At 41.4% G+C, this 24,088-nt stretch overlaps 1 protein-coding gene across 1 annotated transcript; it reads right to left on the reverse strand.

The window, feature by feature from the left end:
- Nucleotides 1-17,595: 17,595 nt before the first annotated feature.
- Nucleotides 17,596-23,225, reverse strand: LOC138145749 (olfactory receptor 4D1-like). Its single transcript, XM_069067379.1, has 2 exons — nucleotides 22,322-23,225; nucleotides 17,596-17,600 (listed from the first exon to the last, which is right to left on the reverse strand). Exons 1-2 carry the CDS (start codon nucleotides 23,223-23,225, stop codon nucleotides 17,596-17,598), a joined length of 909 nt encoding a protein of 302 aa, XP_068923480.1.
- Nucleotides 23,226-24,088: the final 863 nt, after the last annotated feature.

Raw genomic sequence — 24,088 nt, forward strand, 5'->3', positions numbered from 1 at the left:
ATTCTTGCTTGGGTCCCTTCCAGCTTTAAATCCTATGGGTGGTAGAGATGGCAAGATGGTTATGTCTTTGCTTTGACCAAGCACAGGTTGAATCACCCTCGTCAACACCCCCCCCCCCAGATTCTAGACCACTGGACCACAGGTCTGGGAGCTTAGTGAGTACCTGCTGTTTCTATCCCCTCCACAGAGAGGAAAAACTGGATCAGCTTTTTCTCAAGTGATGCAAAGTGTCAAAGGAAGAAGCTCTCCCATCTTAAAGGAGCTAATTCCCATACCTTCAGTTACTCCTCCCAGCTCTGGTCTAGGTGGTTCTTAGACAATCAGAAGAACCAAAGCTCTACAGCCCCTTGGCTGGTATCCTGGGACCTGTTCATCAGCAGTTTCTTGGTTCATTTGTGTTGATGAGACCTGACCCTGACCCTTACCATGAGTTGATCTTGGCTGCCACCAGCTTTCTAATCCCCAAAGGGAGCCTCCAGGTCACCTCTCCCTCTGTCTTTGCTTCTTTCTTGATACTACTCTTCTAACCTAGGCTTTACCTCCTAGTCCCACTAGGAAACCAAAAACCTCTTTCTTCTGGCGCAGTAGGAAAGCAACAATCAGAACTGTTAGGGCCCAAGAGTAGGGGAGGTTAAGCTTATCGAAAATCAGACCATTTCCTGCTCCCTGGTCTAGAAGACACTCAGACCTTCCCTTTCTCCTCCCTTCTTTGAATTCTCTGTTGACTTTCCTAAATCCTAGCATGGGAACCTCAGAAGCTGGGCACTTCCCTGTGGGCAACAGGCCATATTCTTGGGACCCTGTAAGAACAGAGAGAATAGCACTGACCTGAGTCTCCAGTTACTTTCCCAGGCCCAGTTGAAAATATTAGATGGATTAAAAAGAAAGAAAATATGAGATGGAGGATGGGGATTGGGGTGGGGATGGGAGAGTCGACAGGCATGCACCCCTAAAGTACTTCTTCCTAGTCTTCTCTCCCCCAGCTCTAGATTTCCAGAGCCCATCCCTTAACTTCCTGACCCACTCTTTTAGTTCTGTGTCTCACTCAGTGCTCAGGTTCTAGGTGGTTGATTGGTTGTTAACCTTCGTTCTCAAAGAGGACTGAAGTGACATCACTAGACTAAAGTCAAGTTTCAATGTGCTGGATTGGTTGATTAGATCAATACTAGCTCAGAACACTCCACCACAGATCAGGCACAAATAGTCCATGTGAACATTTGGGGCGGATACTCTAAATTTGCACATCCTGTGTTTCCTTCGAGCTGTTTCATTTCTGCTTTGCCCATAGATCAAAGAGAGCACCTTCTCTGATGTGGGCACACCATCCTGAGCAGGCTTGTGCCAGTGTCTCCCATGTCACACAATCAATTCCAAAGTTCTTGAGAGAGACCTTGAGAGTGTCCTTGTATCACTTCTTCTGACCACCATGTGAACATTTGCCCTGTGTGAGTTCTCCATAAAACAGTCTTTTTGGCAAGTGAATGTTTTGCATTCAAACAGGATGGCCAGCCCATCAGAGTTGTGCTCTCTGAAGCAGAGTTTGAATGCTTGGCAGTTTAGTTCAAGTAAGGACCTCGGTGTCTGGTCCCTTATCCTGCCAGGTCATCTTCAGAATCTTCCTAAGACAATTCAAATGGAACTGATTCAGTTTCCTGGCATGGCATTGGTAGACTGTCCAGGTTTCACAGGCATACAACAATGAGGTCAGCACAATGGCTCTGTAGACCTTCAGTTTGGTAGCCAGAGGTATTCTCTTTTCTCCCACACTTTCCTTCGGAGCCTACCAAACACTCAGCTGGCAATGCATGTGCCAACCTTATTATCAATGTGTACATCCATGGAAAGTATACTAGCAAGGTAAGTGAACTTATCCACAGCATTCAAAGCTTCTCCATTTGCTGTAACCAATGGCTTCATGTATAGATGGTGTAGTGGTGGTGGCTGATGGAACACATGTGTTTTCTGGGTGTTAATTATTAGGTCAAAATTAGTGAAAGCAGCAAAGAATCCATCCATACTTTGTTGCATCTCAGCTTCAGAGGGTACATTGAGTGCACAATCATCTGCAAACAGAAAATCATGCACCAACACTACCTCCACTTTGGTCTTGGCTTGTAGCCTTTTCAAATTGAAGAATTTACCATCAGTGTGGTAGCTGACCTTGATGCTGTGTTCATTCTCATTGAGAGCATTTGACAACATGGCTGAAAACAACATGCTAAAAGGCATGGGGGGAAGCACACAGCCTTGTTTCACTCCATTGGTGACTGGGAAGGCAAAAGGGCCTGGTCCATTATCCATTATATAGCAGGATTCCTGGCTCAGTAAGAAGGCAGAAGAAATTCATTTCTATGTCGATAGCAACAATCCAAAGCCCTTTTATGATGCCCTGAAGGCTATTTATGGGCCAAAGACCTATGGTGAATCTCAACTACTCAGTGCTGATGGAGCCACATTGATTAGTCATAAGGACATGATCCTAGAGAGATAGGCTGAAAACTTCCATAGTGTTTTCAACAGAACATCATCAATCAGTGCTGAGGCCATTGACTGTTTACCTCAGGTTGAAGTCAATCCCTCCCTGGCTGAAGCTCCAACTGAAGAAGAGGTTTTAAATGTCATCAAACTCCTTTCATGTGGTGAAGCACCTGGTGCTGATTCTATTCTAGGTTACAAGGTAGGGGGTCCATTGCTCATACAAAAGCTGACTGAAATTTTCCAGGTTATATGGCAAGAGGAAGTTATTCCCCAGGAGTTCAAGGATGCCTCCATTGTCTATCCCTGTAAAGGTAAAGGAAATAGATTGTTCTGTGGCAATCACAGGGGGTTCTTTCTCTTAGTAATTGCTGGCAAGATTCTTGCTAGAGTCTTTCTTAATAGGCTGATCCTTCACTTGGAAGGTAGACATCTACCTGAGAGCCAGTATGTATGGCTTCAGAAAGGACCCAGGAATGGTCCATATGGTGTTTGCTGCCCAACAACTCTAGAAAAAATTCCAGGAGCAGAACAGAGGTCTGTACACATTTTTAGATCTGACCAAGGCCTTTGATATTGCTATTCATGAAGACTTATACAAAATTATGTCAAAATTTGGTTGCCTGGAGTTCATTGGCATTGTACAATTTCATGACAACATGCTTGCTCTGGTTTTAGATAATAGATAATGCTCAGGTGCTGGTAAGAGCCTGGAGAATGGGCACCATGACTTCTTGAAGCTCTGTCCAGCCTGAACCTAGAATATATCTATCTTAGAGCAGAGCCTGTGAGTGTGAGTCTCCTGTCCCACTTTGCCTATCTCAATTGTGATGAGGTTTCAGAAACCCAGAATCCCATACTTCTAGGCAATCTTCCTTTGGTCCTTCAAGGATCATAAGGTCATAGCTTCATAAAACTGGAAGGGACCTTAGAAGTCATCCAGTCCAGTCCTCTCATTCAGAGGTTGCTGAAGCTGTACAGTGGATAGGATGCTGGACCTGTAGTCAAGAAGACCCAAGTTCAAAACCAGCATCAGCTACTTAGCTGGTAAGACCCTAGACAAGTCACTTAGCTTCTAATCTCTTCAGTTTCTTCACTTATAAAAGGCAGGTTATGATAGCATTTATCTCCCAGAGTTGTTGTGAGGGTAAAATGAGATAATATCAGTAAGGTGCTTTATAAGTAAAACTTTATAAATACTAGTTTTGTTATTATTATTTTATAGAGGGAAAATTATAGATCAGAGAGGAGAAAGGTCACACATGTGGGATTTAAATCCAGGTCCTCTGATTCCAGATCCTTTGACCTTTCCACTGTGACAACGATGCATTGCTCCATAGAGAGGGTCCACATACCAGCAATCTGAAAATCAGAAAGGAAGCATACCACAGTGCTTAGTGCTTCTAGACATCCTGATCTTCCAGACTCTGCCTCATTTCTTGCATTTCCTGATGCAAGGGGGTTAACTTTAGATAAACCTGCTGCCCATTTCCCTACTTTTCTATGCTACTTCTCTAACTTTGAAGACTCTCCTTACTCTTTTCTACTGAGCTACATGCTTCTACCTCCAAGGTTTGCTCAAATATCACCTTTAGGAAGCTTGCCCTGCCTAGACCCTGCTAATTAGCTGACTAGTTTCCCCTTGGGGGTTTTGTCCAGTGGCAGTTATATGCTTGTGTGGTAGGATGCTGGAGACAATATCCTCTGATGGACAGACATTCCCAGCAGTTCTTTACTCAATCTCCTGTGGAGTTGTCTTGATTCTCTGACAGACTGGGGGAATGGAGAAGAGTGCCCACCTAAGTATGGAAAGGGCCAGTCATGACACCTATAGTTCCTCCTCAGCAGGGGGCTATCCTCATGGTCCCTATCCATATATCCTAAAGGATAGGGGCTATGTGATCAAGCCATGAGCCAGAGACACAAAGCAGATGCTGTTTATTTAAACTCTTCAGATTGCTGAGACCAAGGTTGGTGATTTCTCATGCTTTTCCTTCCTTTCTTTGCCTCTCTTTTTAGTAGAATTTTGCCAGAGAGATTTTTATGACTGGGGGCTTGAGATGAACAAAAAAAATTAGTTCATTTTTTGCAATGTCCCAGAGCAGGGATTGAAAACTTAGAGCATATCTTCCTAGTGTAATGGAAGTCTGGAGCTTACATGGACCCAACCAGCTTGCTTGGCTGAGCAAGGGTCCTCTCCCTATGGAGGACCCTAGAAAGCTTGATTCCAAGAGACGCTAATGGCATGTAAGGGAGGGACTGTGGTCTACTAACCATATGGCAGAGAAGAGGCTCTTTGACTTTGGAGAGATTTTTTTTAAAAATCGGTCAGTTTCAGTTAATGGAGGTTCCTTTCTTCCTTCAGCAACGGCTACCAGCTCTTTTGCCATTATGGTGGCATGACATAAGACCTCACATTGTCGCCTTTGTGTGCTCCCTTCCCTTCACTCACTTCTCAGCATTCACAAAGTTTCTGCTCTTTGTCTTCTCTTGAGATGAGAGAGAAACAGAGACACAAAGAGAAACAGAGAGAGACAGGGGCAGAGAAATAGAAAGACACACACACACACAGAATCCTCTCAGAACACACTGAGAAATTTTGTGCTGACCACAGGTATGCATCTCCAATATCCACTCCAACTCCTTGATAAAAGGACACTATACTGTGTGTATATACTTAGATATGTCTTTGCCTCCCTCAGAATATATTTTCTTTGTGGAGATTGTCTATTCTTTTTGTCTCTAGTGCACATCATATTATTTGGCACATAATAAGTGCTTAATAAATGTTGATGGATTGATTAGCTCAAATAATAGTCACTGAATACCCCAATCTCCTGCATGGTGAGAAAGAACTATGATTATGGTGGTTTTCTGCTCTCCCCTGACAACATGGCAACCAGGAATCTCACTCCAGGGTAATCAGGAGAAAAGGGAACTCCAGATATATGGACTCATGCACGGGGCTCATCACTACTGCTCCTTCCTTCCTCTCTTCTGGCTTTTTGCCACTTCTGGATACCCATTTGGGGCAGTTTTGTTGAGAGGGGAAGGATGTGACAAGCAGCAGAAAGGTTTGGCAAGTTTCATTCTGTCATAATATTATCAACATAACCCCAATGTCCAGGGGGAAAATAAGATTAATTCAAATAGACAAGAAGGCATGGGGTGGGTCCCAGGTAACATGTAAATGAGGGGTTTGGACTAGATGACCTCTAATATTTCTTGTAGTTCTAACAATATATAAGTCTATGCTCAAGTCTTTGAGACTCAGCCAATTGGAGTGACTCAGCCCTTCCAACTGGGACAGAGCCCAGGCTCCAGCCAGCAAGTGTTTGTGATGGAAGTCCCCCAACCAAGGTCTCACAGCTGGGCACAGACCAAGAAATGTTCCCATTGGCACAGAGCCTCCTGATGATCAAATCAACCTAACAGGATGTGTTAGGATGCTGAACCTAAGGCAGATACAGAGACAGAACAAATCTGGGCTGGTTGACTTGGGTCTCCAAAGCCCAACTCAGCAAGAGAATTCATCCAGTCCCCTAAACCCCCATACCCTACAGCCCCAATTCCCAATAGCATGTCTGAAGCTAGAACATGGGGAGAGGTTGGGAGGTAGAAGTGGGACTTAAGGCTAAGCAGGACAGAGCCACCCCTTTCCCCAAAGTTTTCATCTTTCCTGGTATGGTAAAAGAGTAGTGGTTCTTCCAAACTTTACCAAGTAAAAATCTGAAACCCCACAGAGCCTTTGTAGGGAGGCCTTTGGGGGTCCTCTGAGTAAGAGTATAAGGACTTAGGTTAGTTAAATTTGGTGAATGTTATTCATAGCTTGGCATTTAGTGGTACCAAGGACTAGCATTTGTATACGATGTTAAGACTTGCACAACCCTTTATATATGTTGTCTCATTTAACCCACAGAATGACTCTGAGATAAGTGCTATTATAATCCACATTTTACAGATGAGAAAACAGAGGCACAGAAAGGTTAAGTGACTTGCCCAATATACAGCATCTGAGGTATGATCTGAACCTAGGTCTTTCTTATTCCAAGTCATGTCCCCTCTCTCTCTCTGTCTTTCTCTGTCTGTGACTGTCTCTCTCTATCTCTCTGTCTCTCTCTCTGTCTCTGTCTCTCTCTCTCTCTCTCCACAGATTGATAAATTGTTCTTACATTTTTGTGTGTCCATGTATGCATGTGTGTATGTGTTATCCATAGTGTATCCATCAGAGTTACTCCTCCGGATCCTGACTGGGAGAATGGATAGCAGCAATAATAAATGACTGCACCTTTGCAGGTGCCTGCATTTAGAGAGTGGGAGGAGGAGGAGAAATCAGCAAAGGAGATAGGAAGAAGCAAGAGATAAACAAAGCTTGAATATTGTCATGGTCCCTGCAGAGTTTCACAAAGGGAGGTGATCAGAAGTGTCAAATGCTGTTAAGAAGTTGGGACTTAGAAAAAGCCATTTGACTTTGCATGCAGGAGATTGGTGGTGACCTTGGAGAGAAGACTTTGAATTAGATTGGTAGGGATAGAAGCCAGAAAGTATGGGGATAAAGAAGAGAGTGGCTGCTAATGACACTTTGGAGAAGTTTGGCAGCTCAAATGAGAAAAACAGAACAGTTCGAGGAGAGGACACCAGGATGAATTGCTGAATCTGTGAATCTGAAGGGACCCTAGATGCCATCGAGTCCAACCCAGACCTAACCAAAACTCCCATTCCTGGGATTTCTCAAAAGCATTTATCCAGACTCTGCTTGAGACCTCCAGGGAGGGGGAAGCCTCCACCTCTTGTGGTTGCCTATACACTCGGATGGTTCTGATTGTTCCCTCTCACCCCCACCAAAATTAAATCTGCCTTTGAGGTGGCTAGGTGGCTCAGTGAATAGAGCATCTGTCCTGGAGTCAGGAGGGCCTGAGTTCAAATCCGGCCTCAGACACAACACAAAAACTAGCCATGTGACCTTGGGCAAGTCACTTAACCCCAATTGCCCTCCAAAAAGCAAAAAAGAAAAAATTAATCTGCCTCTTGGCAACTTCTATCCATATCACAGAATCACAGAGTATGAGAACTGGAAGGGCCTTCAGCAACCATCTACATCCAATCCCATATATGAAAGGAACCCCCACCATTACAATAGTGACAAGTCGTCATCCCATCTCCTCATGATAACTTTCAAGGAGCAGGAAATCACTACAACTTGAATTGTGTTTCCCTAGTACCACTCTCTGGTGCCAGGCAGAAGTCTCTAACCTCTCATCTGTATGACAGCCCTTTAGATACATGAAGACAACCTCAAGTCTTCTCTTCTCTGGGTTAAATTAAACACTCCCAGTTTCTTCAACTGATCTGCATAGAGCATGGTCTCCATTTCCTTGATCATCTTGGTTACTATCTTCTCTTTTTCCAACATTCCCAAAATGTTGTACTGAGAACTGAATAGAGTTCAGGATAGGGGAGGACTGTGCATGTTTGGGGGGGAAAAAGCCAGTTGGGAGGGAGAAATTTAAAAGGCTTAGGCAGAGGGTGTGTTATTGAGGTCCTGGAGGCATAGGAAGTATGGAAATGAAGGCACAGATTGGCAGCCTTTGAGCTGTCCAAACTGAGCAGCCATTTTTTGTAAAAGGGGAATCTGTTCCTTCAGCAAGGACCCTGAGAGATGAAGAGGGGAGAGAAGTGAATTTATTGACACTTCTATAGGAAATAATGCCTGAAGCCTTTCAATAGAAATAAACTCTTTGAGGACTGGGACTCTCACTTTTGTCTTCCATATCTGGAGTTTATCATGGTGCCTAGTCCATAGTAGGAACTTACTACATGTTTATTGAGTTGACCTGATATCTGAGAATACTCCCAGCTTCAGACTGTAGAAGGACTAAGCACTCAGTTGGGGTATGTGGAAACTACTCAGAAGCCCTTAGATCTTCATGGGACCCCGGACAATGTCCATCTGTGGATGGTGACTATGGCTGAACCTTTCGTGCTTGATTTTTCAAAGTTGGGTCTCTCTATTAAGTTTCCTGGAGGGGTAATTTCAGGAAGACTTAGAGGAAGGAAGGCAAATAGTCTAGTCTTTCAGTACTGCAAAGGAAAAGAAGTCAACAGCTCCACCTGGTGTTAGAAAGTCCTACTAACACCTGCTCTGAGTTCCATTCCTCCCTGAAGGAGTGTAACAAAGCTGGGAATGAAATTCACAGACTAGTGAAAGCTCTACTTGTGTGAAAGCTAGTGTTAATCACCTGGTTCAAGTTCAGCCTCAGTTACTGGAAATGGGCAGGAGTAATGCAGCTGGGCTTTGATGTCAGTCAGTTAATAAATATTTATGAAGTTCTTATTATGTGCCAAGCAGAAGTAGTGGTACATCTAGGTAGAATCAGAAGACCTGAATTTGAATCCTGCCTGGCATACTTATGAGTATCTTCAGAATCTGGCTATTTTCGCTACCCATCTCCTATGCCTGCAACTCTCTCCCTCCTCATCTCTGCCTCCTGGTTTATTTCAAATCCCAAATTAAATACCATCTTCTGTAGGAAATATTTGCAGATCCCTCTCAATTCTAGTGCCTTCTCTTTGTTGATTATTTCCAACGGAACCTGTAAATAGCTTGTTAGTACATAGTTGTAAATGTGCTATCTTCCCCATTAGCCTGTGAACCTCTTGAAAGGGACCTTCTTTTTCCTTTCTTTGTATCCCCAACACCTAGCACAGTGCTTGGTATACAGTAGGTACTGAATAAATGTTTTTCAACTGCCTGGCTTTACTTCTCTTAACCTCAATTTCTTCATCGATAAAATAGGGATAATAGTATCTAACTCATAAGGTTACTGTGAGCATCAAATGAGATAAAATATGCAGTGTTTGTGAACCTTGAAACACTATATAAATGCTACCTATTACCATTATCTAACCACTTCTTGCTCTTCGTTACTGGTTCATCATCCATGTCATGACCTCCTAATTGTGGATATCCCTCAAGGTTCTATACTGAGCCCTCTTCCCTCTCTATGTAATTGATGACCTCATCCACTCCCATTGGTTTAATTATCATCTCTACACTGACTCCCAGATCTATTTATTCAGCCCTAGTCTCTCTTCTGAGCCCCAGTGTTGCATCACAGGTGTTTTGAACTGGATGGTTCATATGTATCTCAAACACAACATATCCAAAACAGAACTCATCTTTCCTCTCCAAAACCACTCATCTTCCAGACTTTCCTTTTGTTGTGGAAGTCATCCTTGGTTCACTCTACACATCCAATCAGTTGCTGAATCTTATTGGTTCTGCCTCCAAACCTCTTGTATCTGTCCTCTTCTCTCCACTCACAAGGCCATCACTTGAGTTCAGGTTCTCATCCTCTCTCACCTGGATAATGCAAGTTTCTTAATTGGTCTCTAAGCTTCAAAAATCTATACACACACCCTTATCTTTCCTCCACATCATAGCCAAAATGATTTTCCCAAAGTACAAATGTAACTGTGTCACCATCTTCCTTAATAAAATTTATTCATTCCTTTTTACCTCTAGGATCAAATAAAACTCCTTTGTTTAACATTTAAAACTGTTCCCAACCTGCATTCTTTCTCCCTCTATAATATCATTACATATTACTCCTGTTTATACACTCTATAATCTATCACACTGTCTAGCACATTACCTGGCACATAGTAAGTGCTTAATAAATGTTTATTCACTGACTGACCTTACCTTTCTCTTCATCTGTAAAATGGTAATGATATTAGCATCCACCTCACAGAGTTGTTGTAAGGATCAAATGCTGTTCCTTACATATAACACATCATCTCCTATCTCTACTGCCTTTCACTGACTGTCCCCATTCCTGGAATTCTCTACCTCTTAACTTCTGCCTTTTGGAGACCTTAGCTTCCTTCAAGACTTAGTTTAAGCAGGACTTTGTTCTGGAGGTCCTTTCTGGTCCCTTCAGCTACTAGCTTCCTTTCCCATTCAAGTTTATTTTTTGTCTACTGTGCAGTATCTTGTATATACCTAAATGTGTGTTATATAATGTAAAAAATGTAAGCTTCTTGATGGCAAGGGCTACTTTTATTTTTGTCTCTGTAACCTCAATGCCCAGCACAGCACCAGGCTCAGCACAGGTATTTAATAAAAGCTTATTGGTAGATTGATATATTTTCTTGGTTCATAAATGTAATGAACATATATTGAGTACCCACTGTATTCAGAGTCCTATTCTGGGGATGATAGAATAGCTCTAGTCACATGGCCACCAGAACAGATGTAGAGAAGACAAAATAATTTGCAAGATTTGAAATCTTTTATCAAGGGTCTCCTAGTCTGGTTGAGAAGACAGGACTCTGAAGGATTGTCCATTCCCTTATGATTATTGGTGGGAATTATGTGTGCCAATGGCATGCAAATGAGGGTGCATCATGATCCAGTGTAAAGTGTACTGAATTTGGAGTCAGAGGCCCTGGATTCAAATTCTGATGCTGCCACTCAATACCTGTCATTGTTCTGATAGACTTACCCACATCATCCATCACGATGCTGGATTTTAAAGCAATGCTATTTAAGCTTTGGGACAACAGATCCCTCATTCATCAGACCCCAATCCCTTGTATCTTCTCCAACTCCACAGGTTCTGATGGGAAAATCCTTCTTTCTCCTTTCAACCCAGTCCAGTGAACTGTCTCCTTCTCTGGTTTCTCCTGTCATCATCAACATCATCACCATTGTCACAACTAATACTCATGTAGTGCTTTAAGATTTGTAAAGCATTTTGTAAACTTTATCTCATTTGATCCTCACAACAACCCTGGGAGGTAGGTACTATTATCATTCCCATTTTACAGATTAGGAAACTAAGTTATACAGTGGCTAAGTGATTTTTCCAGGGTCACACAGCTAATAAATGTTTTAGACTGGATTTGAACTCAGTTCTCCCTTACTCCAAGACCAATACTCTATTTTGCCACCTAGCTTTCTAAGTGGCAATGTCACAGCAATTACATCTCCGTGGTTCCCAAGGATACTTTCAAAATCAACAGCTACCTTAGGGTCTTTGAAAGCCGTTACTGGACTAACCAACTGGGCTTGGAATCAAAAAGAACTTGTACAGAGCTACCTTACTCTGCCTCCTTCCTTCAAACTACCTGTATTCCTCACCCACATCCCCATGCATGCCAAGAAATCGCTTTTTGTCCTGAAAGAATTCTCTAATTCATCCTCACCTGTGTGCAAATGCAAGCCTGCCTCCCTGCAATCCTCAAAGAGTCCCTTCTCCACTCAGTTCTCTAGTCCCCACCCCTGAAGTAGGTGCTAGGGTTATCACAGGAAATGCTAAGTGGAGAAAGGACTAGAAATCAATGAACTGAAGAGGTCAGGCCTATAATGTCTCTCCTGCTATTGGAACCTCCGTGCAGTGGTATTCTAAGACCCTCAGGGTTCAGGAGCACTGGAAACAGGTTCTGGAGAGGGTGGGGTTCTTACACACAGTAGGTACTGTATAAATATTTGTTGCATGGATGGATATATGACCAGTCTCTCAAAGTGGACACCGGTCTTTTCCTTGGAAGAGAAGTAAAGATTATTGGCTCACTGAATGGAACTGGCAATGGAAACATGCAGATGAGGAAACTTGTCTTAAATGGACTTCTTGCTTCTCTTATAGACTGAGCTATATCATCTCTTCAAATCATGTCTTTGACCTTACTAGCTATTTGGCCATAGATGGACTAGTCACTTCATTTCTCTTGGTCTCAATTCCCTCATTTATAAATTGGAGGTAATTATATCTCCTTTCTATTGATGCTATGAGGAAAACACTTTCTAAACCTTGAAACCCAACATCAATTTTTACTCTTTGTCCTTATTCCTTCACTGAAGACCTCTTCTCATACCTTGTGGGATGGACTAGGTTGTTCTACTTGCTTCATTGCAGCAGAGAGGTGACCCTGGGCGTTAGAAGACTAGCATGATTTAAGATCTGGCACAACCCACCGCGCTAGCAAGGCTTTGAAACTAGGCAGGCCTAGCAATGGATTGTAAATCTATCATATGAAGGCCATCTTGACTGAGTTTGGAGAGGTGTATCACTAGTTTGATTATGGGACAATAAAGTTTTCAAATACAGCAACTATCCAAGAGCATTCATTGAATTGTAGAGAAAGTTTCAATCTTTATTATTGGAAAAAATATTCACAGTGAGAAAGTTCCAGATCCTTGAATTATTGAACTCAGAACTATTATTATTAATGTCACTATCAACTCCTTAGATAAGTTTCTTGGGGAATGAGACCACATCTTCCATTTCTCTGGTTCTCCTTCTTCTCCTAGAGCACATTACTGAGCTCATCACACAGTGGGAACTCAATGAATGACACAGTTGAGAGAAGTATTGGTTGGTGAAAAGAAGGGAGAAGCAAAAGAGAAAAGGACCAAAAATTGTTTTGGACCATCCTGGATGAAGCAACAGTTTAATCACCACTGGGCACTCTACATGTCTGCAAGAGCTCTCATGATCAAAATAATTTTTATGCAAGTCTAATCTTACTGAGGAAATTGAGGGGGGGGAGGAAAAGGAGAAAGGAGAAGTAAACAGTAGGGCTGAGCTGGTGTAAATCCAAGTACAAGTAGTTTTCCAGAGGACTGCTGCTGTGAACAGCTTTCAAGATTCTGATTACATAGTATATTGAACTCTCTATTCAATAACAAATCAGAGCAAAACATTCACAGAAAATCAAGGTACAGCATTCACAATGTTACAACTTATCACAGAATATCAAAATACAGCATTCACCATGTCACAACTCAACAACTAACCACTAAAATGTCCACATAGTTTTCACCAAAGGGTCACATAGTTTTTTGAACAAAGTACAATCATTTAGTAACTCAATCATTCAATCATCCTTAAAGAGGCTTGCTTCCTTAAGGGACACAAAGTACAAAAGTCAAAGTCCTCCACCCATGGAGTGCAATTAAGTTACAACTTCAACAATCACTACTCAGTACCCTCTTAAGGGGCAGTGAAAAGTACAAAAGCCATCCACCCCTAGGTCACAAGTACATTACGATTTCATCAGTCACTACTCAGTGTCCTATTTCATCAGTCACTGCTCAGACAATTTCATCAGTCACTACTCAGTACCCACGGAGAGGTCTTTTCATCTTGACTCAGGGCAGGTAGCTCCTACCTGAATCCACCAAACTGTCACCTGTGTTCAAAGGCAGACAGCTCCCAGTTCCTTGTCCAGCTCTCTGTGCAGTTCCTGCTTCACATTGGAGCTCACAGTGTCCAGTCCATCTCAAATCCTTCACAGTCTCTGTTCCTGGGAAGAGAAAACTTAACAGAGCCACAGACAGACAAAGTACCAATACCATAGTCATGCTTCCTCTGGCAGCTCCAACTGGCCCTCAGAATTCTTCAGCAGCTCTGGCTGGCCTTCTTCCATTCCCAAAATCAAAATCACATTATCCAGCTCCGTTCCCAAAATCAAAATCACTTTCTCCATGGAAGTTCCAGTCCAGCAGCAGCAGCTCAGCCTTCAGATGCTCACTGAGAGGAATTCTCTCTCTCTCTCTCTCTCTCTCTCTCTCTCTCTCTCTCTCTCTCTCTCTCTCTCTCTCTCTGTCTGTCTGTCTGTCTTTCTCTGTCTCTCTCTCTGTCTTTCTCTGTCTCTCTCTCTGTCTTTCTCTGTCTCTCTCTCTGTATCTATCTATGTCTCTCTGTCTGTCTGTCTCTGTCTCTGTCTGTCTCTCTGTCTCTGTCTCTCTCCCCAGAAGCAGCTGCTCTGCCTCCATGATGCTTACCCCAGGAAATTCTGACTGTCCAGCTTGTACTCTTCCTTATATATAGTATTAGCTTCTCCCTATTTAGCTCCTTCCTGTAATGTCAGCAACAAGGGTTCCCTGTTCAACCCCTTTCTGTTATGTCAGCAACAGGGGATCATACCTTCTATTTCTTTAACAGAGGCTTAACTTGAAACTAGGTGCTAAGTACCTCTTAGCTTGGCAATACAAAGGGATCTTCAAATTTCACTGGCTGTCCTCCATACTTGGAATTCTTTCCTTCTTCTCTACCTCCTGGCTTCCCTGGATTCCTTCAAGTCCAGGAAAAAAAATCCCACCTTCTACAGAAAGCCTCCCCTGATCCCCTTACTTCTGATGCTTTGCTTCTGTTGATTGTCTCCAGTTTATTCAGTATATAGTTTGTTTGTGCATAGTTATTTGCATGTTGTCTCCCACATTAGCCTAGGAACTCATTGAGAACAAGGATTATCTTTTGCCTTTCTCTATATACCCAGTGCTTAGCACAGTGCCTATCACCTAGTAGGTGCTTAATAAATGTTTATTGACTGATTGTGAGTAGATTGTGATGTTCTATTATTTCTTCTTTTGCCTTTTATTTAGTAAAGACATTATTCCTTGCTTTTGTTTCCAGAGGCAATGTTATGGTTATCCCTTCTTTTGTCTTATCATTAAATAAATGCTTTATGTTTATGAGTTAATGACACCATGGTAACTGACTCCATGTAAAATGGAAGCACACCAGTGGGGGTTGAAGATCTGCAGTAGTGAGTAGTGAGAGAACATCCTTCCATACACCAGAATTACTACCAGAACACTGAGAGTTGTGAGATGTGGTGGCATGGGTCTGGACCTTCTCTGGGAATCCCAGACCTGCCAGAGCAAATGCAAGTTGGGTGAGTGAGCCAGTTCAAAGAGTGAGCCCCAGGTTAGACCAGTAAGGATTTTAATGATAGATGCTGAGGTCCTTTCCAACTCTTGAATTCGGTGATATTCAACTGAATTTACATGATCAGGGTACTGTGACACTGCAGGCAATTCTCAAATGCAGACACTACTCCTGCCCATCTGTTCCTCTGTTGATTCTTGGCATCTGGATTGGCATTGAGACCCAGACAGTTGCACAATATCCATTTGTGCAAAATTGTTGCCTTTCCTGGGCTTTTAGGCAGATGTCAGCCACAATCATTTGGCTTGGGGAATTTTTCATGAGAGCAACAGATCAATCAGCATTTTCAAGGTCACAGTTGCCTATTTCTCCTTCCAGTGACTGGCTGGATGTCTTCCAAATCCTTTCATCCACAAAGTAATCTTTAGAAAAATGGTTTGGGGCTATTAATCAAATAATGAGATTGACCGGAGAAAATAGACTTGGTCTATTTGGTTGGGAAGGAAAAGAGACCAGTTAAAAAGGTAAATTAAAGGGAGTAAAATATTTTGGGCAATGTTTGTAACTGGACCTTCTAAACTTGCAATCTGTTAAAGTTCATTGTTACCATTTCCCTTAATTTATCTAATGAAGGTGTAAAACAACACTTTGTTGCTATTACCATTGGTTTAGAAGATGAGTTATTCCTCATCGAGGAAAGGAGACCTGGAGAAATCTAGGCTTCCTAGAAGGCTCATGGAGGGACCAGTGGTATCTAGTAAGAGAGAGGCCTATGTCCCCAGCAGATGTGGGATTGTGGGTTTATTATCATAAAGGAAATCTCACAGATGTGTATTCAGCCATGAGAGCTGATCCCCTTTCTTAGTATTTCCTTTCAGAAGTGGGAGTGAGGGTTATAGAGTGAATAGCATTGGGAATATAGCCCCTAACCTTTTGATATAGTCTTTGGTTGTACAACCAAATACATATGCCTAAATTTAATAGAGTTATATCATTGACTTTTTTTTTAAAGCAATTGGGGTTAAGTAACTTGCTCAAGGTTACACGGCCAGGTGTTTTTGGGTAGGTGCTAAGTGTCTGAGCCTGGATTCAATCTCAGGTCATCCCGACTCTGGGGCTGGGGCTCTTACTCACTGTGCTACCTGGCCGCCTCATATCATTGACTTTTTAGAGACATCAGTGGAGCTTGAAGATTGCTGGATTTGAGGTTACCTTTGGAAATAACCCTGGAACCTTCTAATAGCAGAATATCTGCAGGTTGCCAAGGTCTTTGAGACACTTTGTTGGAGGTCACAATGAGATTTGGAAGGGTTGAGACCTTTGGTCAAGTCTAATCTTGGAGATCCATGGCTGGAGTGCCATAGAAGAGGAAAGTACTGTGCCCACTCCCTATTCTGTAGCCAGGCATGCAGCTGGACCAAATTCAGTGCTGGGAGCCTGCCTCTAATGAGAGAGGCTATGTTCCCTTTTCCCACATTCTTTGGCTCATTAATTTTACTTGTCACTCATCTATAAGGCTTCCACAAAAAGGAGGACCAGAAAAATATATTCCATGGACAATATGAATATAGCACATAATTTATTCCCACATACAAAAAGAATGCTAAACAGAGGACATTCACAAGTGCAAATTTGACAAAAACAAACTTAAAAGAGGATTTAATAGCCTAACATAATGACCATGGCAATTTTCTGAGAGACATACTCCAACCTCATTAGAACATAGAGCCTTTTGCAGGACTTGGCATTTTTACATTTCATCTCAGCTCTATACTATCCAAATCATCCTAGTATTTGTCTACCAGTAAAGAAATTGGGTTCTGGCTAATCTTTCTGTCAGTGGCTATCCTTTCTAAAGCATTAGCATTTATCAAATAGATGTTCAAACCATTTAGATTTAGCTATAAAATAAGACCCAAAGTGCCAAAATAATGGAATAAATTTTTTTTCATTTTTATTGCAACATCACCTTTAGCCTTTGCTTAGAACTTATATATTACTTTGGGTACATAAAGAATAGTCTAAATTTATTGCACCCCTGTTCATTACTAGTCCTAGCATTCAGTCCATAACAGATGTTATGAAGGTTTCCAAGTAACTAGAAATGAATCCATACAGTAGGCATAATTTCTGAGAGAAACTGAAGGAGCTATGGTCAATCAGCTTTCTTGAAACACAAAATTTAGAGTAAAAAGGGCCCTCAGTGACTATCTAGTCCAATCCATACCTGAAAAGAATCCTCACTATAACATATGTGACAAGTGGTTAACCAAGTCCTTTTTAAAGACCTTCAATGAGGGGAAATCCACAAATTTCCAAGGCAGCTCATTCCACTTTGGGACAGCTCTGATTGTTAGGAAGCACCTTCTACCCATTGCTCCTGATTCTGTCCTCAAGGACAAAATGGAACCAGGTTGATTTGTCTTCCACATAACAGCCTTCTCTATACTTGAATATCATAGTGAGAATGCTGTTACTGAGGGCTTGAAGAGTTTAGTGAATTGTTTGCATGATTCCAAATTATTTTCCATAATTCTTGGGCAATTTACAGCTCTGTCAACAGTGTGACAATTTTCATCTTTTATTATCTTTCTCAAATTGCTAAATATGAAGTAAAACCTCTGAGACATTTAAATGTGCATTTCTATCAAGATTATAGATTTGGAATATTTTTCATATTGTTATTGATACTTTTCATTTCTTCTTTGTAAAATAATTTGTTCATATTCTTTGACAGGCAGAAAGATTCCTCAAGTAGCCACTCAGGAGACCAAACATGGTATATATTTATTCATATATTTGACCACTTTATGTCTAGGTTGTATCTCATGTGTGTGATATTATTCCACTCCCTATCCCCACCCCAAATAGCAAAATTCCACTCCATAGGGGCAGAAGATAGGTGCTCCTATATGTTCCATAAGTAATAAACAATATAGAGGGGAGCACAAGGAAATGTAGAATTCTCCCTAGGAAAAGAATGGGTGTTATCATTCTCCTCCAAATTATCCAAAGACATAAGGTGCCACAAAGACAAGATGACATAAACTTAAGTTAAAAAAGAATGTTCTTAGTTACTAAGAAGAACTTAATGACATTTAATTTTTGGTCAAGTGGAAGGAGTGAAGTTTTATAGAGATAACTGTAAAGTTCTGCACTTGGATTTAAAATATCAGCTGTACAAGTACCAGATAGGGAAGGTCTTGGGGATTCATTGAACTACACTCTCAGTCATCAGTTTGACATGGCTGCCAAAAAAATATTAAAATTGTGGGGTCACCTTAAAATGCACATAATGTGTGAATATATAATTATGCAATAATACATTTAATAATATTAATGTATGCAAATGTATAATGAGGGAGATGATCACCACATTGGACTTAATCTTGCTCTAACTACATCTGGAGTATTATATTTAGTTCCAAATGACACATTTGAAGGAAGAATCTTGATATTAGGGATGGTGGTCTATGAGGATGATTGAGGAGATTGGTTAACAACTGGAAAAGAGAACTGGTTGAATTTAGAATGTTTAGCCTTGAAAGTCTATCATACATGAGGATTAGACTCATCTTAATTGGCTTCAAAGTACAAAATTAGGACAAATCTGTAGAATTTACAGAGACTCAGTATAAAATAAGATTCCCTAGTGTTTAGGCTCTTCAGAAAGGGAATGAGTTGCCACAGGAACTAGTGAGTTTTCCACTACTGGATCTCTTCAAGCCAAGGTTAAATGGAGTTTCTGTTTGACTATGTGACCTCTGAGATAGTTTATAATAGTATAGTATAATAGAAAGAATCCTGTCTTTGGTGCCAGAATATCTAGTTTCCAAACCAGTTTCAATTACTAACTAACTGTGTGGCCACTTCTTCATCTGTAAAACAAGATTGGATTGGATAAACTCTAAAGTCTCTTCCTTCTCTAAACTTTAAGACACTTCCACGATAGATCCTTGGACCCTAATTTCATTATTCAGTTATGCTAATAGTAAATTGTGAATGAAAATCACTTAACCAGTCTGAGTGTGAGTTTCTTCATCTGTGAAATCAGGACAGAATTGCTTATTTTACAAATATTATATAATTATTCAAACAGGGCTATAAATATGTATATATGTGTATATATAAGTATTGTGTATACATACACACACATGCATATATATGTACACACACACAGAGTAATTTATACCAATAAAGTGCTATATAAAACAATGATGGTAGTGGAATGAATACTGGATGTAGATTCAGGAGACCTGGATTCACATCCTGGCTCTAATATTATTTGGCACCATTTCTTCATCTGGGCAGTGGGGATAATAATATTTAAACTCAGAGGATTGTTTCAGCAAATCACTTTTAAACCATAAAGTGTTGTAGAAATGTGTCTTTTTGTTACATATATGTGACAGATTCCATGGCATAATGGATAAAGGGTCAGTTTTGGAGTTGGAAAGATCTGAGTTCAAGTCTTGCCCCTGACATATACTGGCTGCGTGATTATGGGCAAATCATTTACTTTCTTAGTGCTTCTAGGGAACATTTTGAGGCCATAATTTTCAGTCCTGTGTCTAATCTGCATTTGCAGAGGGAGTTTCCTCTTTGGGAGTTCATTATATTAATAAATCACAAGTCTGTATCAAAAGAAAGAAATGAATTGTTTTGCTATTAAAATGTTTCATGAGACCAGTGTGGCTTTTGCTGAGAGGTTTGTTCATGGGAGGGCAGCTAGAGGTGGCACAGTGGATAAACCACTCCCACATCTTTGCCAAGAAAACTCCAAATGGGGTCATGAAGAGTCAAACATGGCTGAAATGACTGAACGACAACAAAATTGTTCTTAAAAAGTCCCAGGAAAGAAAGGTCCAGACTGGGATAAAGAGACAAAGACAATCAAAAACTCATAGAAAGAGAAAGTAAGGCAGAAACAGACATAAATCATTAGAGACCAAATAATAGGATTTAGAGATAGAAGAGAACTTCGAGGTCATTTAGGCCATCCCCCAAATTTCATAGATGAGGAAACTGAGGCCTACAGAGATGAAGTGATTTGCCTAAGATGAAAAAAATAGCAGAGTCAGGGTTTGAAACCATCATTGCTTCCACTTTGCCCCATTCTTTATGTCATTTAAAGCCATTTCCTCTTAAGACTAAAGACGTGATTTATCTTTATCGGACTGTTGGAATGTGTTTTCTTTTGATACATGAGGCAGGGAAAATTGAAGTAAAGACTCCCTCTCCACCAGCAGGTGGAATAAAGTCTAGTACCACATCATATTAAAAGCCCACATCTACCACCACAGGACTAGTGTGTGCTCCAATTTGCAAATGTTTTGCATTTAACAAAGCATTTGCAAATTACCAGGTCATCTAATGTAAAGAACAACAGACTGGAAAGGCCAGTCAAACAAGAGACCTGGGTTTTAAGCTAAGCCAACAACAAACCATATGACTTGGACTGAACAAATAACTTTTATGTTTCTCAAGTTATTCTCCTGCCACCATCTTGCCCTTAATGTAAGCACCTAGAAGCATCCTTCTCAAATTCTCTGCTAGAGTTAGTTATCTATATGCAGTCTCTAAAATATACCCTATTCACCTCTAAATCAGCTTCTTCCTTTCCTTGCACCTAAAATGCCCTAAATTCTATACTCAGCTGATCTGGATATTTCAAGACCAAGCTCAAGTCCCACTCGCTCAGTGACTTCTTAGACTACTCCACTCCCTAAATATTTCTACCTCCTCTGAACTCTCATTGCATGTAGGATCAGTACTTTTCCTTGGGCATTTTTCCTATCTGATGATGACTCCATCATCAACCAGGAATTAAACAGATTTTCCAAATACAGAAGCAAAGCAAAAGGAAGAAAATGGGCAGATTACACTTGTGGAGATGGCCCTGTCACTGTGCTCCTTGTTCAGTGGTTGAGTCATCTTTGGGCATATCAAACAAATCCATGTGCCTTAGTTTCCTTGTGTAACCCATGCTCTTCCCATGGTATATCAAGCTCCTTATCCTCCTCTCAGAAAAGCCACTGAATGATAGAGAGATAAATGGAAGAAAGACCAGTGTACTCCTAATATCTACAGAAAAATGATTATGATTATTATTATGAAAAGGGTCCACAGACTCAGGATAGCCCGACCATCTTGGAGAAATGGGGGAAAGGGTATATCTGGACTCAATCATTTGCCTGTTGTAAATATGTCACATTACCACTCATCACAGCTATTCTCCCATAAATAGGAATATCTTCCCTAGGTCATAGGAAAAGAAGGTTTGCATCATGTATCCCATTGAGGCTAGGTGGTATAATATAGTGCTGGAGTTGGAACCAGGAAGACTTGAGTTCAAATCTTGACTCAAACTCTTAATAGCTGTGTGACCCAAGTCACTCAACCTCTCTCAGTCTTAGTTATATCATATGTAAAATGAGAATGTTGGGCTCAATGACCTCTAAGGTCCCTTCTATCTATACCCTAGTGATCCCATATGATTTATGAAATTGGGTAAGAGATGGTCTTGTCTTCAGTCAAGAATTCAATCAGCATTTTAGGCAGTGACTAAGGAGCAGCATAAGTCTATAATAGCCAAATGATGGAGTTGGGTTGTAGAAGTCATTGAAGCCATAATGAGAGCAGCTAGGGATACAGTGGATAGAGTTCCAGGTCTGGAGTCAGGAAGACTCATCTTCCTGAGTTCAAACCTGGCCTCAGACACTTATTAGCTGTGTGACCCTGGGAAATCACTTATCCCTGTTTGCTTCAGTTTACTCATCTGTAAAATGAACTGGAGAAAGAAATGGTGAAAAACTCCAGTATTTTTGTCAAAAAAACCCCAAATGGGGTCACAAATAGTCTGACACAACTGAAAAGTACTAAATAACAACAACAACATAACCATAATAAGGGGATTGTTTACAATGACTGTTATGTAGTGCTGTGTACAGAAAAATGTCTCACCTTGCACTGCTATGATTTCCAAGTGCAAAGCCCACTAACATCTCCCTGCACTCTCACAATATCCCCATGACCTATGGCAAATGCATTTGGAAAATATAACTCCTAATTTTATGGATGGGGAGATTGAAGCTAGGAGAGGGGAAATGATTTGCCCACCATAAGCCTAGATGAAGTTCACTGCTTTCTACAAACCAGTAGGTATGTGCCTAACCTTTTTATGGCATACTGCATCTCCTGGTTTCTTAGGGTATAAATCATGGGATTAAGCATGGGAGTTATAACTGTATAGCTGATGGAGACAGCCTTGTCCATAGGGAAGGATGTGAAAGGCCGAGCATAGATGTAGATACATGGTACAAAGATCAAAGATACCACAATGATGTGGGTGGTACAAGTGGAAGAGGCTTTACGCCTCCCCTCCCCTGAGTGAAATCTCAGCGTCACCAAGATGACTGTGTAGGAAGCCAGGAGGATGAGGAACCAAATAAGAACCAACATCCCACTGTTGGTAATCATGAGGAGCTCCAGTGAAGAGGTATCTGTACAGGCAAGTCTCAAAACTTGGGGGACATCACAATAAAAGTTATCCAGGAGGTTGGAGCCACAGAAAGGCAAGGGGAGCAGGAGAACAAGCTGGACAATGGAGTGGACAAAGCCTCCTAACCAGGCAGCCACCACCAGCCCAAAACACATCTGAGGGTTCATGATGGTGACATAATGGAGGGGCCGGGAGATGGCAATATAGCGGTCAAATGCCATCACTGAAAGGAAGAAGACTGTAGCGCCCCCTAGGAAATGGAAGAAGAAGATCTGAGTCATGCAGCCCTGGTAGGAAATGGTTTTCGCCTCAGACAGGAAGTCAGACAGCATCTTGGGAGTAGTGACAGATGAAAAACAAAAGTCTATAACAGCCAGGTTACGGAGTAGGAAATACATGGGAGTGTGGAGCCGAGTGTCAGAGGTCACTATAGTTATAATGAGAAGGTTGCCTATAGCAGTTGTTATGTAGACAATCAGGAACACAAGGAATAGAAAACCCTGCAGGTCCTGAGCTTGTGAGAGTCCCAAGAGAACAAACTCAGTCACGGTAGTGAGATTCTCTGCCTCCATAGCATCTTTCTAACACACCTAGAGAGAAAACACACCATTAAACACACACACACACACACACACACACACACACACACACACACCCCTATAAATGCTAAGAGTCAGAATTTATTGGATCAGTAAAAACACTGACCTATCATTATTTATGGATAAAGTTCTTATTTTGGAATTTCAAGCATTAGGAAGGAAGAGGAGGATAAAAAACGGTAAGAAGAGTTGGTTCTCTAGGGATTTCTAAGATCAAGGGTTTTAGGTGCAATGCCTAAGAGAATGTTAGCAAGTAGGTCCAAGAAACAGAAATTTCTATGTAAAAAAACAAAAAGCAGTGAGTGGATGCACAGTGGAAGCATGCTCTGAGTCCAGTGGGGTCATTTCAATTGAAATAATATTGATTAAGTCTTTGTAATCTGCAAGATATTCCACTAGTCATTGGTGATAGAAAGACAGAAATAAAATATTCCCTGCTGGGGCAGCCAGGTAGCACAGCGAGTAAGAGCACCGGCTCCAGTGTTGAGAACACCTGGAGATCGAATCCCGGGCTCAGACACTTAGCACCCACCCAGAAATACCTGGCTGTGTAACCTTGAGCAAGTTACTTAACCCCAATTGCTTAGGGGCGGCCAGGTGGCTCAGCGAGTAAGAGCACCGGCTCCAGTGTCGGGATGACCTGGATCAAATCCGGGCTCAGATACTCAGCACCACACCCAGAGATAATAACTGGTCGTGTAACCTTGAGCAAGTTACTTAACCCCAATTGCTTAAAAAAAAAAATATTCCCTGCCTTCAAGCAATTTACTTGAGATGAGGGATAGGAAATGTACACAGATAAGTATGATAAGACAGGGAGTAGAGGGGGTAAAAGA

Source organism: Petaurus breviceps, unplaced genomic scaffold (genome assembly GCF_028583685.1).
Source record: "Petaurus breviceps papuanus isolate PSGF00001 unplaced genomic scaffold, PetGlider_PUasm1.0 90750, whole genome shotgun sequence".
NCBI classification, from domain to species: domain Eukaryota; kingdom Metazoa; phylum Chordata; class Mammalia; order Diprotodontia; family Petauridae; genus Petaurus; species Petaurus breviceps.